The 15,438-nt window shown below is 40.3% G+C and overlaps 1 protein-coding gene and 1 non-coding gene across 7 annotated transcripts; one reads left to right on the top strand and one right to left on the bottom strand.

Annotated features, from left to right (window-relative positions):
- Positions 1–4,116: 4,116 nt before the first annotated feature.
- LOC106364562 lies at positions 4,117–6,227 on the bottom strand. Of its 6 annotated transcripts, none has more exons than XM_022712209.2 (8): positions 6,063–6,222; positions 5,871–5,956; positions 5,676–5,751; positions 5,469–5,579; positions 5,217–5,369; positions 4,937–5,086; positions 4,704–4,847; positions 4,117–4,617 (listed from the first exon to the last, which is right to left on the bottom strand). In XM_022712209.2, the coding sequence occupies exons 3-8, from the start codon at positions 5,730–5,732 to the stop codon at positions 4,207–4,209; spliced, it is 1,026 nt and encodes a 341-aa protein (XP_022567930.1). In that variant the 5' UTR covers positions 5,733–5,751; positions 5,871–5,956; positions 6,063–6,222; the 3' UTR covers positions 4,117–4,206. The 6 variants fall into 6 exon arrangements, with proteins under 6 accessions (XP_022567930.1, XP_022567928.1, XP_022567929.1 ...); XM_022712207.2 differs by having other exon boundaries at positions 5,676–5,771; positions 6,063–6,221; XM_022712208.2 differs by having other exon boundaries at positions 5,676–5,760; positions 6,063–6,221.
- Positions 6,228–15,331: 9,104 nt separating this feature from the next.
- Positions 15,332–15,438, top strand: LOC125590888. Its single transcript, XR_007326890.1, has one exon. It is a non-coding gene; the product is annotated as a small nucleolar RNA R71 (small nucleolar RNA).

The following is a 15,438-nucleotide window of genomic DNA, read 5'->3' as shown; positions in this document are numbered from 1 at the left end:
CAGTCCATTTTGCCACCTTTGACAAAGAAATGCCATCCATCAATTGGTTCGACCGTCATCGTATCCGCTATCTCTTCTCGAACAGCAAGCAAGTATTCAACAGCCCGGCTATGTTCATTTGTGAGACTCAAAGCATCTTGTCTCCTTTTCCAATACCATTTTCCTAACTTCTGCCTTATGAACTCCAGCAGGAACGTAATCGGAAATCCTCTTGCTCGCTTCAGTGCGGAATTAATAGATTCAGCAATGTTGCTTGTTTTTATGTTGAACCTGTTCCCCTTACAATAAACCCTTGACCATAGCCTGACGTCGGCTTTCTCCAAATACGTTGCAAGTTCCGGGTTTGCACTCCGTATCTCAGCCATGTACCAGTCAAAATCGTAAACCGTGTGAGCATAAGCAGCCCCTTTCACCAAGTACATGAGATGTTTCCCTTTAAACTTTTTGACAATGTTATCTTGAAGGTGATAATAACATATTCCTCGGGTTGCCCAAGGAAACACCTTATCACACGCACTTTTAATGGCCTTGTGCCGGTCGGAGACTATCACCAGAGGCTTGTCATGAGATATACTACTAGCCAATTTTGTGAAAAACCATTCCCAAGAAGGTACATCTTCCTCATCCACGATCCCAAAAGCCAATGGGAATATCTGAAAATTGCCATCTTGTGCGGCTGCAACTAACATAGTTCCTCCATACTTTCCACTTAGGTGAGTTCCATCCACCACAATGACCCTTCTATGATACTTAAAACCTTTGATAGAAGCTCCAAAAGAGAGAAATAGATACTTAAATCTTTTCATAGAATCAAGTTCTATCGCCGTGATAGAATCAGGATTTGCAATGGAGATTTGCTCGAGATATGATGCCAGACGCGAATACCCTTCTTCTGCTGATCCTCTCACCAATCTTTGTGCATATAACAGTGCTCTGTATGAAGTGGTGTAATCAAGCGCCATGCCAAACATGTTCCTCATTGCATCAGTGATATGCTGCGGAGTTATCCCATCAATGATTCCAACACGATCAATGAAAAGACTACCTACATACTTCGGAGTACAGTGTCTCCGCTGAGTGATTCGGTCTCCCGCTGAGAATAAATGTTTTTCCACATACTTTGTTACCCAAAACGTGTTTGTCCCATGTTTGACACTCGCTCTGACCTTCCATCCACAATAGCTAACCCGACATGTTGCCACAACGAGAGTTTTCGTTGATTTGTATAATCTGAAAGAAAACTTACCCCTCACTGCTGCCAACCGCAGCTCTGAAAGCAGTGCACCCTTGCTAACAAAACTCTGGTTGACATAAATACTGGTACCATTCGATTTTCCTCCTTCAATAGCATTTGTCTTAGCATATGTCTTTTGGATTTCTTCAAAACAAATATTATCATCATCTTCCTCGTCCTCATCTGGAACTTTTCCATAAAGACTGTAATCCCCACCATTCTGATCCGTTTCACCAACAATAGAATTATCAGCATCCTCCTACCCATTTTCCTCCTCCCCATCTTGATTTTCATCTTCAACAAACTCATTATCACCAACATCTTCATCATCATCACCAACATCTTCTTCCCATTCACCAGCTTCATCATTATCACCAACATCTTTTTCCCATTCACCAGCTTCATCAATATCCCTTTTCTCTGAAACCGTTTCGACCTTGCTGCGGCTTGATACACAAAGACATACTCTATGGGTTTTGAGTATCTCCAGCAAGTTTCGAACTTGTCTATCACTTGTAACATGAATGGGAAGACTGCCTGGAGCCATCATCATTTCTGCTGGTAATGAGTAGCTAATCTCCATACTCACTGTTCTCATGTCCAGGTTATAATCTTCTTGAGCCATTGCAACAAGTTCAGCATGTGTTGAATCTTCATTCAATAAAAACAATCTTGCTCCTTTGAGATCATCAACCACAAAATCCCAACGGAAATCTCTCAACAACCATTCTTCATACACTGCATGTAACTGAAAAATCATCTGCAAATATTCAAAATAAAACACATTAGTAAACATAGAGAAAATGAAGTCGTCCAGAAGACTTAAAGGTAAATCGTCTAAAGAGGTCACTTTTGCAATTGAAAATTAAAAGGGACGATTTAATTCTAAGTCGTCCGGCTTTGTTTGTTAAAAAAAAAACTTCAGACGACTTATATATAAGTCGTCTACGAGAAACGGGCTAGTTTTGCATTTGACCGAATCGTGTCAGATCTTTGACTATTTCTGGACGACTTATAATTCAGTCGTCTCTGGGAAAGTTAAAATTTCAATATTTTATGAAAACTTGACGACTTACGTGTAAGTCGTCCTAGGTTAGTTTTGTAATTGAAAAATAAAACTTGAAATTTAACTTTCTCCAGACGACTTAGATGAAAGTCGTCCAGCTAAACGACTTAATTTAAGGTCGTCCGGGATAAGCAAAGTTTGACCAGAAAATTGGGAAAAATTCTGGACGACTTTGCTTTCCCCGGACGACTTTAAATTAAGTCTTCTGGAGGGACGACTTTATATTAAGTCGTCTGGTTAAAGTTAAATTATGAAGTTTTATTTTTCAATTACAAAACTAACCTAGGACGACTTACACGTAAGTCGTCAAGTTTTCATAAAATATTGAAATTTTAACTTTCACAGAGACGACTGAATTATAAGTCGTCCAGAAATAGTCAAAGATCTGACACAATTCGGTCAAATGCAAAACTAGCCCGTTTCTCGTAGACGACTTATATATAAGTTGTCTGGAGTGTTTTTTTTTAACAAACAAAGCTGGACGACTTAATTTAAGTCGTCCGTTTGACCAGAAGACTCATCAGTAAGTCTTCTACATACAGATGACTTACTAGTAAGTCTTCTACGCGAACAGATCTTGAAAAAAAATTCAAATTTGTACCTTAAACTAGGTGAGATGACTTCGTTTGCACACAGGGTCTTCTCCAACCACCCAGAACCTCAAACGAAAGCAACTGTTAGTCAAAACGAAAGAAATATGGCTCTGTCAACCATAGCCCATATTTTGAATCAAAAGCTTAAGTTTTTTGGATGAATATAGAGAGAAAGTGAAAGAAATGTTGTTTTTAGTTCATAACAATTGAAACAGAGAGAGTGTAAAGAGATTTACGTGCATTAAAGGGCATTAAAAGCTCCAAACAGTTCGTACAAGGTTGTTGCCACTATTCATTGCAGTGGCAATATTGTAAATACTTGAAGAAGATGAGGTTGAGACAGTAAAGAAGCCATTTTCGAAAAAAAAAAAAATGTTAATGGCATTTTCGTAGATAAAATGCAGGTGTAGGGTTAAAATCTCAAAAAAAAGTGTCAAAAGAAAATGTTAGTTTTCTGTTTGACTCCAAGTTTTGAGTCACTTTTGCAAAAAGCCCTAATAACTATTACCATAATTTTATAGTAATAAAGAACCTAAATTTGTAAAACACTTGAACTATAATTAAATAACAATACATCGCAATTCAGACATCTTATTTTCTAAGTCTTTTTTTGATCTTTTTGCTTTATTTTAGTCTTCACTAAATTAATATGAAGATTATAAATTTGATGGACAATAATTAATGAAAAAATTTCACAACTTTTTTCTTATCTGTAAACAAACAGAGTTTCGTGTTCGATTGAAAAAGCATGACTTTAATGAACACTAAATATGGAAGAGTGGAAAAGCTTTTCTTTCATGTTTCTGTTTTGTTTCATATTTTTATTTTCAAAATTTGAAGCTTTGATTTTAGTTATAGATTTGATTATTTTATTTGATGGTAGAAGCATTTTTACTTTTTTTGTTCATTTATTTGAACATGTAATATATTTTTAATAAATGACTGTGTTGACAATGTGACTCTAAAATTCATATAATATGATCTCAAACTAAATAATTATGTTTTTTTGGTATAAAACCGAATAAACCGAAAATCGACGGTATATAAACCGAACCGAACCGAAGTAAATATGGATTTAGAATGGAAAAAACCTAACCTAAACCGAACCGACATCCGGATTGAACACCCCTAGAAGAAAGCATTAGGGATATAGATTAGAAAGACCTAGGAGAACAATAGATATTAAACTAATAAATAATTTATTATTTAAATAGAAAATAACATTTACTTAATTTGTATCCTGATTAGTCGATTATTTTTAGTAAGGTGGATGGCTACATATTGATGATCCTCATTGGAGATAATCCAAACATTTAATACTCCGATTCTTTTAGTTCTTTTTCTTTTTCTTTTTCTTTTTCTTTTTTTTTTTCGATTGATTCAATTACTTTAGCATACACCTCCGGGTCTACGGTCTTCATTTTGTTCATCCTGATTACATGTTTTCTAAGATCTTGGAGCAAAACCTTGGTGACTTTGACGGCGATACCACGGATGAACCAAGAAACCGGTGGCACATTAAGAAGAGGAGATGGCTGAAATATATGCTCCATTGTCACCTTTGACCCAATCCTTCCTTGACCGCCGCTACATTTTTTGTATTTTTCTTCACTAATCCGCGACTTAGACTTGCACAACCGTTCCTGATCTACGTACAGTGGCTGTATTTTCCAGCTACCCTCAAACACTTTCATGTGCTTCACTTTCACTTTCTTATATGTTGCCTAAGCAATAACACAAATTATAGTTGAACTAAAAAAATGAACGAAAATAGTTGGTTCTTGTGAGGAATATAGAGAAGCTTTCTTACGGTAACTTTTTGTTGGTTTTCATCGATGATTAAATGTATTGGGATAGTCCCATTATACCCAAGTATCTTCCATCTCAGAACTTTTTCCACTTCCGTGATCTGCCTTGGTCCATCTTTTTTTAAAACCTTTGTTGCTCTTGTGTCCTTCAAAGGAATTAAAAAGACCACACTCTCAGTTATTGCTAATAATTGAGTCTTAAATCCGAGTCGTACAACTAGTGAGTAAAACAAACCAAACGTGTGCGCCAATGCTTCTTGTACTTGCCCATTGAATGGAAAATTCCCATGTTTCTTGGATCAGTGAACATCTGGAAGACTGATTGAGGAGGAGATCCCAATGTGAAATCTATGTTTAAATGGCAAAGACCCTTTTTTGTTTTCACCTTCAAAAAGAAAAGAAAAAAGATTAAAGACGTTTCAAGATCAATTTTCCTAAATTCTGGCATTTCTTATAAAACAAACAAAAATATATTCCACGAGTATTGAGAGATATGTTTGATTCTTTGCTGTTACCTTCACCTTAGCAGGTGCATCGTTCCAAGGATGTTTTTTATGTTCAGAATTCCAAAGACTGTTTTGCCTCACCAGTTCATCCATGTCATAGTATTTAGGATCGATAGCCATCAGTGGCATAGATTTAACATGGTCTAATTCCAAGGATTCGGCCTACAAAAGAAAAAAAAGAAGAAGAATCGTTATCTCATTTAAATAATTAACCACCAACACAAGTATTTGATATTTGATTGCTGATTTGCTATTAGTTACCTTTTCTTTAGGGCTTAAATCAGGAACCCAATACCATGGTCCCTGAAGATACCTATCGTCTTCTTCTTCTGAAACTGATCTAGATTTACTATTCTTAGATCTCTTGGACGTCTACAACAACAAACGTAATCATGATCTGATCTTTGCAGTTAATTAACGGATATATTAGACTTACAAGGGTCTTTTGATTGGTGGAAATGAACTGACCTTAAGGGGCTGTTGAATATTCTGATTGATCCAGCCACCAAATCCAGGGAATACCATTTTCTATTCGAAAGCTAGTCTACAGAAACTAATGCTTATCTGATGAGGGCAAGAGTAAATGACGATCTAAAGATTGTATATATTATGGTTTGTGGAATGTTAGTTAAAGTATATCTGCATCCTGAGAGAATTGTGTACGTTAAGTTCTTCGTCTGGTGAAACAATGAAGTGTGCAGCTCAGTTCTCGTGAATTATATGACGTATACGTATACGCAAAGACCTTCCTGATGAAAGAGGAGACCAAAGTGTTCAATAAATTGTAGAATGATGCCTGTCACGGAATCTTTAAAATCATAGATATGTGGAAATCTTTCTGCCGATCTTCACAACCTCACGGCTCTTCCTGATCTCTCCGGTCTCGCTCGTTCGCGCTGAATCATCACCAAATTATCATCGACACTGTTCGCGAGAACAATCCGTTCTCTCATTGGGAACTTCCTGTTGGGAATATTACCCAATATCGATGAGATGAAGATGAGATTAGACAACTAAAAGATTTAAGAAGAAGACTCTTTATATTTAGGAAAAGGTTTACAAAGATTTTGTTTTGAGAACTTTCTCTTACAAATGTTTTCTCTCTTTGTTTTCTTGATTCTTGGATGATGTTACAAAGGGACTCTACACTCTTATTTATACTAGTGGAGGGTAACTACAAGCTAATTCTAGAGACTTCTCCATCTTCTTTTCTTAAACACTTCAACACACTTCTACACACTTCTCAATCCACACTCTTCTTCTCCTTCTAGATATTTCTTCTTCTTGGACTAAGGCTTGATTTGTTTTGGGCTTAAGGAGGGAACTCCAACAAATCTCCCCCTTCCCGATTTAGCCCGAAACAATTGCCATACCCGTGCCTTTGCAGCAATCTTCAAACTTCTTGATCGGTAATACCTTGGTCATAAAGTCTGACCAGTTTTCATCGGTGTGTACCTTGTTGAGATGTAGAAGCTTCTCTTCAAGAACTTCTCGAATCCAATGATGCCGAATGTCGATATGCTTCGAGCGAGAGTGAAAGCTTGGATTCTTTGCTAGGTGAATGGTGCTTTGATTGTCACATAGCACAACATACTTATCTTGATTTACTCCCAACTCAAGTAAGAAGTTCTTCATCCATAATATCTCCTTGCACGCTTCCGTTGCTGCGATATACTCTGCTTCTGTGGTGGATAAGGCAACACACTTTTGTAGTTTTGATTGCCAGGAAACAGCTCCCCCTGCAAAGGTAGTAACAAAGCCTGATGTTGATTTCCTTAAATCTTTATCACCAGCCCAATCTGCATCGGTGTACCCGTTCAGCTCCAATTTTCCATTGCCAAAACATAGACACTTTTTCGTTGTGCCTCTTAGATAGCGTAGAATCCACTTAACTGCTTTCCAATGCTCCTTTCCTGGGTTTGCTAGAAAGCGACTCACAACTCCTACTGCATAGGCAATGTCCGGTCTGGTGCACACCATAGCATACATGAGACTGCCTACTGCTGATGCATATGGGGTAGTCTTCATTTCTTCTTTCTCTTTCTCACTTGTTGGACTTTGCTCCGAACTTAACTTGAAATGTCCACCAAGTGGAGTGTTCACTGGCTTTGCCTTATTCATGTTGAATCTCTCCAACACCCTTTCAACATATCGTTCTTGGGATAACCACAAAAGCTTCTTTGGACTATCCCGAGTGATCTTTGATGTCTCGAGTTTTAACCCGATTATCTAACTGCAAGTGCACAGTAAAGTACGCAGTAGTAATACGGGATCGAATCCACAGGGACCGATGATCACACGTAGAGTTGCAGACAAGTTAATAGCTACAGCGAATCAAGATATATTTTTGATGGTTTTTGTTTAATTTTCTCTAGTGTCACAAAGCATAAACAAGCATGTAAAAAGATGATTTAAACGAATTGAAAACTATTTTAAAACAAACGTTGGGCATTGGGAATTCTCAGGGATTTCTTTTTAATCAAGATACAATTAATGGCAGACACAGGGATATATTAAGAACCGTCTAGAACTCAAACACGATATTAGAATTAACCTACTTCCGTAGCGCTAATTCTCTATGTTATAGAAATCTCCACACTAACTTCCGCTGAGTTTCAATTTCTAAACAAGCATTAAGAACAGGTTCAATATGTTCACAAAGCGCAATAACATCAACTTCCGAGGGTTAAGGACACTTTGCTCATCTAAAGTATTTTCGGAAGTTCAAACAATCACTTTCGGTGCATCAAACAATCTGAAATCATGAACTAAGTGATCAATTCAGTTCAAGCAGTAAGAAACCCATTAGATGAAGAACCAAAACGTAATCCCTTAGTCTACACACGTTTTATGAATCAAAACATCAAGAAATCCCCTATGAGAACCCCTAAACCCAACTAGATGACTACTCACACATAACTAAACAAGAACAAAACGATTTTGATGAAGAAAACATGATAAGATTGTATTAAAACAGAGTAAAAGTTCAGAAGATCTTCTCCAAATGGTTTTGAGATGAACTCCTTCACAAATCTTCACAAATCACACAAAAGATGAACAAAAACTCTCAAATCTCTCTCTAGAACTTGTAAATCTCCTTCTTGGTCGCCCCTGGTCTTTTCTGAGTCTCAAAGGTCGAGTTCTTCTCTTAATTATTGAGGGGAGTGGGTAAAAAGGAGTGAAAAGCTCGTTTGTGCGTGTGGAGCCCGTAGCGCCTGAGATCGGTCGATCCACATGGCTCGGATCGGTCGATCTAGTGCATGAAAGCCACAGATCGGTCGATCCAGGTAGCCCGGATCGGTCGATCTCGTGCTCTGTGCGATCAATACTTCATTCGGTCCATTGTTCGGTCCATCTTGCTTCTGAATAAATCCCGAATGCGTTCTTTTCTTTCAAGCTATCTAGTAACCTGCATATTACACTTAAGAACACCAAAACGCATCAAATAGACCAAAACATTAATTAAAACCGACCATTTAATTGCTCCAAAACGAGTTTAAAACCGTTAAAAACACGGAATATCAACTCCCCCAGACTTGAATCTTTGCTTGTCCTCAAGTAAAGAGGATTAAAATTTGGGAGCTCACTAACCCTCAGTAGACTTTACCTTGTGATTTCGCTAACCACTTAAATGAGAGACTGTCAAGGCATTCATTCCAAATCCCCACCAAGACCGCGCAAACTTTTCCATATTTTAGACCTGCAAGTCTCAGTTTCAAGTAATCAACTCTTTACATTCATTAAAAAGTGCGTGACCTTTCCACCAAAGATATCTCCATCAGGTTTAACGGGCTCGGTGTTTGGGAGGCTGTTTTAGTGTTTAATTAGGTGAGGCTCAAGTGTTTGTGGGTATCAGCGATATCAAAAAAAATGCAAAACATTATGCAAAATCGCTGGAGAGACCGAGTATATTGATAACCATGTTTTCGAACTGCTCAAGTCTCAAATGATCAAAACCCAACAAATCTCAAACTCTAACCCCGAATTAAAACAAAGCATCATCTCTAGTACACAAAATAAAAAATAAAATGTCTAAATCAAATCAACTGAATGAGATATAAACATGAACTCTTTTTTTTTTTTTTTTTTTTTTTTTTTTTTTTTTTTAGAACGAAAACTTATACAAACCGAAATCGAATATATACACTGCGATGCAATCACACACTTACAACACCCAATTTTTCTATTTACACCTCTAGACACACAGGTCCGTGTCTAACCACCTAAATGTTCCGATCCTACCTAAGCAGTCGGATGAACCATGTCTACCCTAATCTCTCCATTGTTTTTGCACATGTATGCACATATGATCAGTGTGTAAGAATGCATGGAGATGAAATAAAAGGGTAAGGTGTAGGTGAGGTACCAAACTATTGATGAGTCTGGCCATTCAGGATTATTAAAGAGTGGTAAAATGTGGTAAAGAAAATCCTGAATGTGTATATGGTGTACCGTTTCCTGATGTTGATTCCTGGTCAAAAGAAATTAAATTCATTAATGGTCAAAAATAGTTGAGTCGATTACAATTCACCGAGACTTGATAAAAGATTTAAAGAGAGGTTGCTTGGTCAAGTGGTTCCTCGGTTTGTCTGCGCTAACAGTCCTGAAAAATGGTCAATATGAAATGTAATGCACAACACACAAGGAAATAGTCTAATAATCATCAAAGGGTCGGAGAAAAATACGTAGAGAGTTTTTAAAACACAAAGAAAATAAAAGAAATAAAAGCAATATGGTACATAAGTAGCATCCTCCCCCAGACTTACTTCACACCGTCTCGGGGTGAAAATAATTCCAAGAGAGATTACCGATCAGGCGTTGCGGTCAGTGCGCCTCTTGGAGCGCCTCTCCAAGGCTCCATCATCGTCCGAGTCCTCCGCTGCCTCAGGTCCAGCAGCGGTGTCGTGAGCGCCCGAGTCATCATGTGTCGTGAGCGCCTTAGATCGACCGATCCATACGTGTCGGATCGACCGATCTCTTACATGGATCGCCCGTTCTGTTTCTTTAGGATCGATCGATCTCTGCCTGATCGTGATACATGCCTGAAAATCATCTAAAAACACAACCAAAAATCAATTCACACAAGAAAACATAATCACAAAAGAGAAAGAAAATCAAACCATGTGGGTTGCCTCCCACTCAGCGCTTGTTTAAAGTCGCGAGCCTGACTATTTTGTTGTCCTTAGGCGAGATCGGGTTCCGATAAAGGAATGTTGGTTCCTTCTTCGGGTTTTGCATCTGTGAAGTAAGGTTTTAGCCTCTGCCCATTGACGGTGAATTTCCTCCCATTGTCTTCCAAGACAACAGCTCCATAAGGTCTAACCTCTGTGATGGTGAAAGGTCCGGACCAACGAGACTTAAGCTTTCCAGGAAATAGCTTGAGTCTAGAGTTGAACAGAAGGACTTTGTCTCCAGCAGCGAAGTCTCTCGGGATTATCTTTCTGTCATGCCACGCCTTAGTTCTTTCCTTGTAGATTTTGGTGTTCTCATAGGCGTTCAACCGAATCTCGTCCAGCTCGTTCAACTGAACCATCCTCCTTTCTGCAGCGGTTTTAATGTCGAAGTTCATCAACTTCGTTGCCCAAAAACCACTGTACTCCAATTCCACAGGTAGGTGACAAGACTTTCCATAGACCAGATTAAAAGGAGTGGTGCCCAAGGAGTCTTGTAGGCGGTTCTATACGCCCATAAGGCGTCATCAAGCTTCACAGCCCAGTCTTTCCTTGTTTTGCCTACAGCCTTCTCCAAAATCCCTTTGATTTCTCGGTTCGATATTTCAACCTGCCCACTTGTTGAGGATGATAAGGTGTAGCTACCTTATGCTTTACTCCATGTTTCTTCAGCAGTTTATCGAACGTCTTGTTGATGAAGTGAGAGCCTCCATCACTAATAACCACTCTCGGGATTCCGAATCTTGGAAAAATGACTGTCTTGAACATTTTCTTGACAACACTAGAGTCATTTGTCTTGCTGGCTACTGCTTCCACCCACTTGGAGACATAATCAACCGCAACCAGGATGTACTCATTTCCATAAGAAGATGGGAAAGGGCCCATAAAATCAATTCCCCATACATCAAAAACTTCAACTTCAAGGATGAAATTTTGGGGCATCTCATTTCTCTTACTGATGTTGCCCTTCCGCTGACATGCATCACACTTTGAGACAAACTCATGGGCGTCTCTGAAAAGTGTAGGCCACCAGTAACCAGCCTGCAGGACCTTAGAAACCGTCTTGAATGTTGCAAAATGGCCTGCGTATTCTGAACTGTGGCAGTGGAAAAGAATCCCTTGCATCTCATTCTCCAGAACACATCTCCTGAATAAACCATCTGAGCATCTCTTGTAGAGGAAGGGATCATCCCAGTAGTAGTGGTTCACATCTCTCATGAACTTCTTCCTCTCATACCCCTTCAGGTTCGGTGGTTCAATTCCAGCACATAGGTAGTTTGCAAAGTCTGCAAACCATGGGAGATCATCCTGAATTTGTCTCATGACACAGCAATCAGCCTGATCCAAATACTCATCCTCCAGCAAGGTGATCACATAGACATTCTCCTCGGGTAATGTATCATCCAGTGGTGTTTCAGCTTCCACTCTCATTCGGGAAAGATGATCTGCCACTCCATTTTCTGCTCCTCTCTTGTCTCTGATCTCAATATCAAACTCCTGTAGGAGTAAGATCCACCTTAAGAGTCTCGGTTTAGCATCTTTTTTCGTCATCAGGTACTTCAAGGCTGCATGGTCTGTGTGCACAATTACTTTCGAGCCCACCAAATAGGACCTGAACTTCTCGAAAGCATAAACTACTGCCAGCAACTCCTTCTCTGTGGTAGCATACTTGATTTGAGCATCATCAAGCGTTCGGCTGGCATAATAGATCACATGGAGTTTCTTGTCCTTTCTCTGCCCCAAAACAGCTCCAATCGCGTAATCACTTGCGTCACACATTATTTCAAATGGCAAGTCCCAATCTGGTGGCTGCACAATGGGAGCACTGACTAGAGACTTCTTGAGAATCTGAAACGCAGCGAGGCAGTCAGCATCAAAAACAAACTTCGCTTCTTTGCACAGCAGACGGGTGAGTGGCCTCGCTATCATAGAGAAGTCTTTGATAAACCTCCTGTAGAAACCGGCATGTCCCAGAAAACTCCGAATATCCCTCACTGTCCTGGGAGGCTGTAGGCTGGTCATAACTTCAATCTTTGCTTTGTCAACCTCGATACCCTGCTCTGATATCCTGTGACCCAAAACAATGCCATCTTTCACCATGAAATGACACTTCTCCCAATTTAACACCAAGTTCTTCTCCTCACATCTTTCCAGCACCTTGCACAGATTAGCAAGGCAGTCGCTAAATGAAGAACCGTAGACTGAGAAATCGTCCATAAAAACCTCCATAATGTCCTCAATAAGATCAGTAAAGATCGACATCATGCATCTCTGGAAAGTGGCAGGAGCATTGCACAATCCGAAAGGCATTCTCCTGTAGGCAAAAGTACCGTATGGGCAGGTGAATGTTGTCTTCTCTTGGTCGTCTGGATGAATGGGTATCTGAAAGAACCCGGAGTAGCCATCGAGAAAACAGTAGTAGGGGTGGTTGGCTAGTCTTTCCAGCATCTGGTCAATGAAAGGAAGTGGGAAGTGGTCCTTCCTTGTGGCTGAGTTTAGCTTCCTGTAGTCAATGCACATCCTATGCCCTGTGACTGTTCTGGTAGGAATCAGCTCATCCTTCTCATTTGTGATGACAGTGATGCCACCCTTCTTAGGAACCACATGAACCGGGCTCACCCAAGTGCTGTCTGAAATTGGGTAGATCACCCCTGCACTCAACAGCTTTAGAATCTCCTTTTTCACAACTTCCATCAGTTTGGGATTCAGTCTTCGCTGGTGCTCTATGGACGTCTTTGACTCATCCTCCAAGTGAATCTTGTGCATGCAAAGATCTGGAGAAATACCTGTAATATCATCCAAAGAGTACCCCAATGCTTTTCTATACTTTCGCAATTTTGAAAGAAGCAAAGCGGTCTCCACATTATTCAGGTTAGCACAAATAATAACAGGATATGTGGAATTCGGTCCCAAGAATGCATACCTCAGCCCAGCTGGGAGGGCTTTAAGTTCCACCTTTGGAGCATTCTCCTCACTCCAATCTGGTTGGGAGGATGACGGTTTGACGGTTTTATCGGTGCCTGAGTCTTCAAGGCTGACATAGGCGACATGCTTCTCAATCGGTGAGGCTGAATCCAAAATCTCAGAAAATCCAACCACTTCTTGGTTCATGAACCCGAACTCACTCTCCTTTTGGGTCAATGCGACTTGTAGAGGATCATCAGTGTGCAACTCTTCATCCATTTCCTCCACCAGTTCAGTCAATGTATCAACCCAGAAAGTCTGTCCATCAATAGTCGGATTTTTCAGCACCTTCTCCACATTGTATCTCATCGCCATGTCTCCTAGACGTAAGTCTATATGCCCATTCTGTACATCAATCATGGCTCCAGCAGTAGCTAAAAATGGTCTGCCCAAAATGAGAGGATCTTTAGGTTCCTCTTCCAGCTCCAGAACTACAAAATCGGTAAGCACATATCCCTTTCCAACACCAACAGGGATGTTTTCTAGTACACCGACTGGTCTTCGCACTGATCGGTCAGCAAGGACCAAGGAGATCCTTGTAGGTTTGTAGTTCGTCATGCCTAGCCTCTCAGAGACAGAGAAAGGCATTAGGCTCACTCCTGAACCCAGATCGCAGAGACTCTTCTCAAAAGTAAGTGATCCAATGCGGCATGGTAGAACAAATGCTCCGGGATCTTCACGCTTTTTAGGCATGACATTTTGTAGAACTGCGCTACACTCCTCATTGAGCATCAACACACCCCGCTCTAGGCTCATCTTATCGGTAAGAATCTCCTTCATGTACCTTTTAAGAGAAGGTACCATCTTCACCGCTTCAACAAATGGCAATCTCACATGTAACTCCCCAACAAGGTTCTTTAGCTTCTCGTACTCACGTTCTTTGATCTTCTGCCTTGGTCTGGATGGGTATGGAGCCTTAGGAACATAAGCAGGAGGCGCCACATACACCTCTTCAGGTTCAGAGGAATTTGGCTCGTCGACACGGGATCGGTCGATCCAGATGGACCGGATCGGTCGATCTCCTTCCCCTTGGATCGGTCGATCTGTTCTTGAGATCGGTCGATCTCTTTCTCTTTCGATTCCTCAATCGTTTTTCCACTCCTAAGTGTTATAGCATTCACAAACTCCTTGGGATTCGTCTCTGACTTCCCTGGTAGAAATCCAGGTGCTGTTCTGCTGCTGGAGGCGGTTTGAGCAACTTGCTTTTCCAAAACTTTCAAATGGGTGTTCAAAGCTTCGAACTTCCCATTAAGCTCTCCATACATGTTATCCACCTTGGTGTTTATCTCTGCAGTGCTATTCTTCTGACCTTCTAGCACCATTTGCAGCATCTTCTTAATTTCGTTATCCTGAGAAGGCTGTGACGAAGAGGCATTTCCTTGATTCTGATAGTTGTTGTACTGCTGCCTTTGCTGAAATCCTGAGTTGCCCGAGTTGTTCCCCTGATATTGATTTCTGTTCTGAAATCCTTGGTTGAACACACTCTGGTTCTGATTCTGGTTCTGCCTGTTTCCTGCCTGAGGGTAGGACTGATGTTGTGGATTCTCCACATTGTTGCTCCGGTAAGACAGATTATTTTGCTGATTTTGATTCCACCCAAGGTTCTGATTGTAGCCTCTGTTGTAGTTTCCTTGACCACCAATGTAGTTCACATCAGCCTGCATATCACTTGAATCATCACCAACAGCTTCTTGTGAGGAACGATAGCCTTGCTCCTCCACAAATTTCACAGATTTCTGATCTCTCTTGAGAAGCATCTCAATCTTGGCATTCAGCTCATCTATCTTCTTGGATTCATAACCAACACCCTTCTGGCTGGTATCAAACCTTGACTTGCGGTTTGCTTTGCTGGATGACAGGTTGTTCAACAAGGTGTAAGCTTCTTCAACAGTCTTGGTCATGAAATCACCATTACTTGCTGTGTCCATGGCATCTTGACTCTCTTCATGAACTCCATTATAGAAAATGTTCAGCAAACTCACATCAGTGTAGCCATGGTGAGGGCAGTCCTGTGTGTACTCCTTGAAACGCTCCCAAGCCTCATGAAAGCTTTCTGAATCAAGTTGCTGAAAGCTTCCAATTCTGCTTCTCAGATA

The sequence above is a fragment of the Brassica napus genome, chromosome C7, assembly GCF_020379485.1.
Source record: "Brassica napus cultivar Da-Ae chromosome C7, Da-Ae, whole genome shotgun sequence".
NCBI classification, from domain to species: Eukaryota; Viridiplantae; Streptophyta; class Magnoliopsida; order Brassicales; family Brassicaceae; genus Brassica; species Brassica napus.
This window is presented reverse-complemented; position numbering and strand designations above follow the sequence as displayed.

Bases quoted from the DNA above. Each gene is read 5' to 3' on its own strand.
- LOC106364562 (XM_022712206.2), bottom strand. From the start codon at position 5,732: ATGGTATTCCCTGGATTTGGTGGCTGGATCAATCAGAATATTCAACAG. The intron at 5,580-5,675 runs GTCAGTTCATTT...TTGTTGTTGTAG, and splicing joins ATATTCAACAGCCCCTTAAG to ACGTCCAAGAGATCTAAGAA. The intron at 4,848-4,936 runs GTTTGTTTTACT...ATTCCTTTGAAG, and splicing joins AGCATTGGCGCACACGTTTG to GACACAAGAGCAACAAAGGT.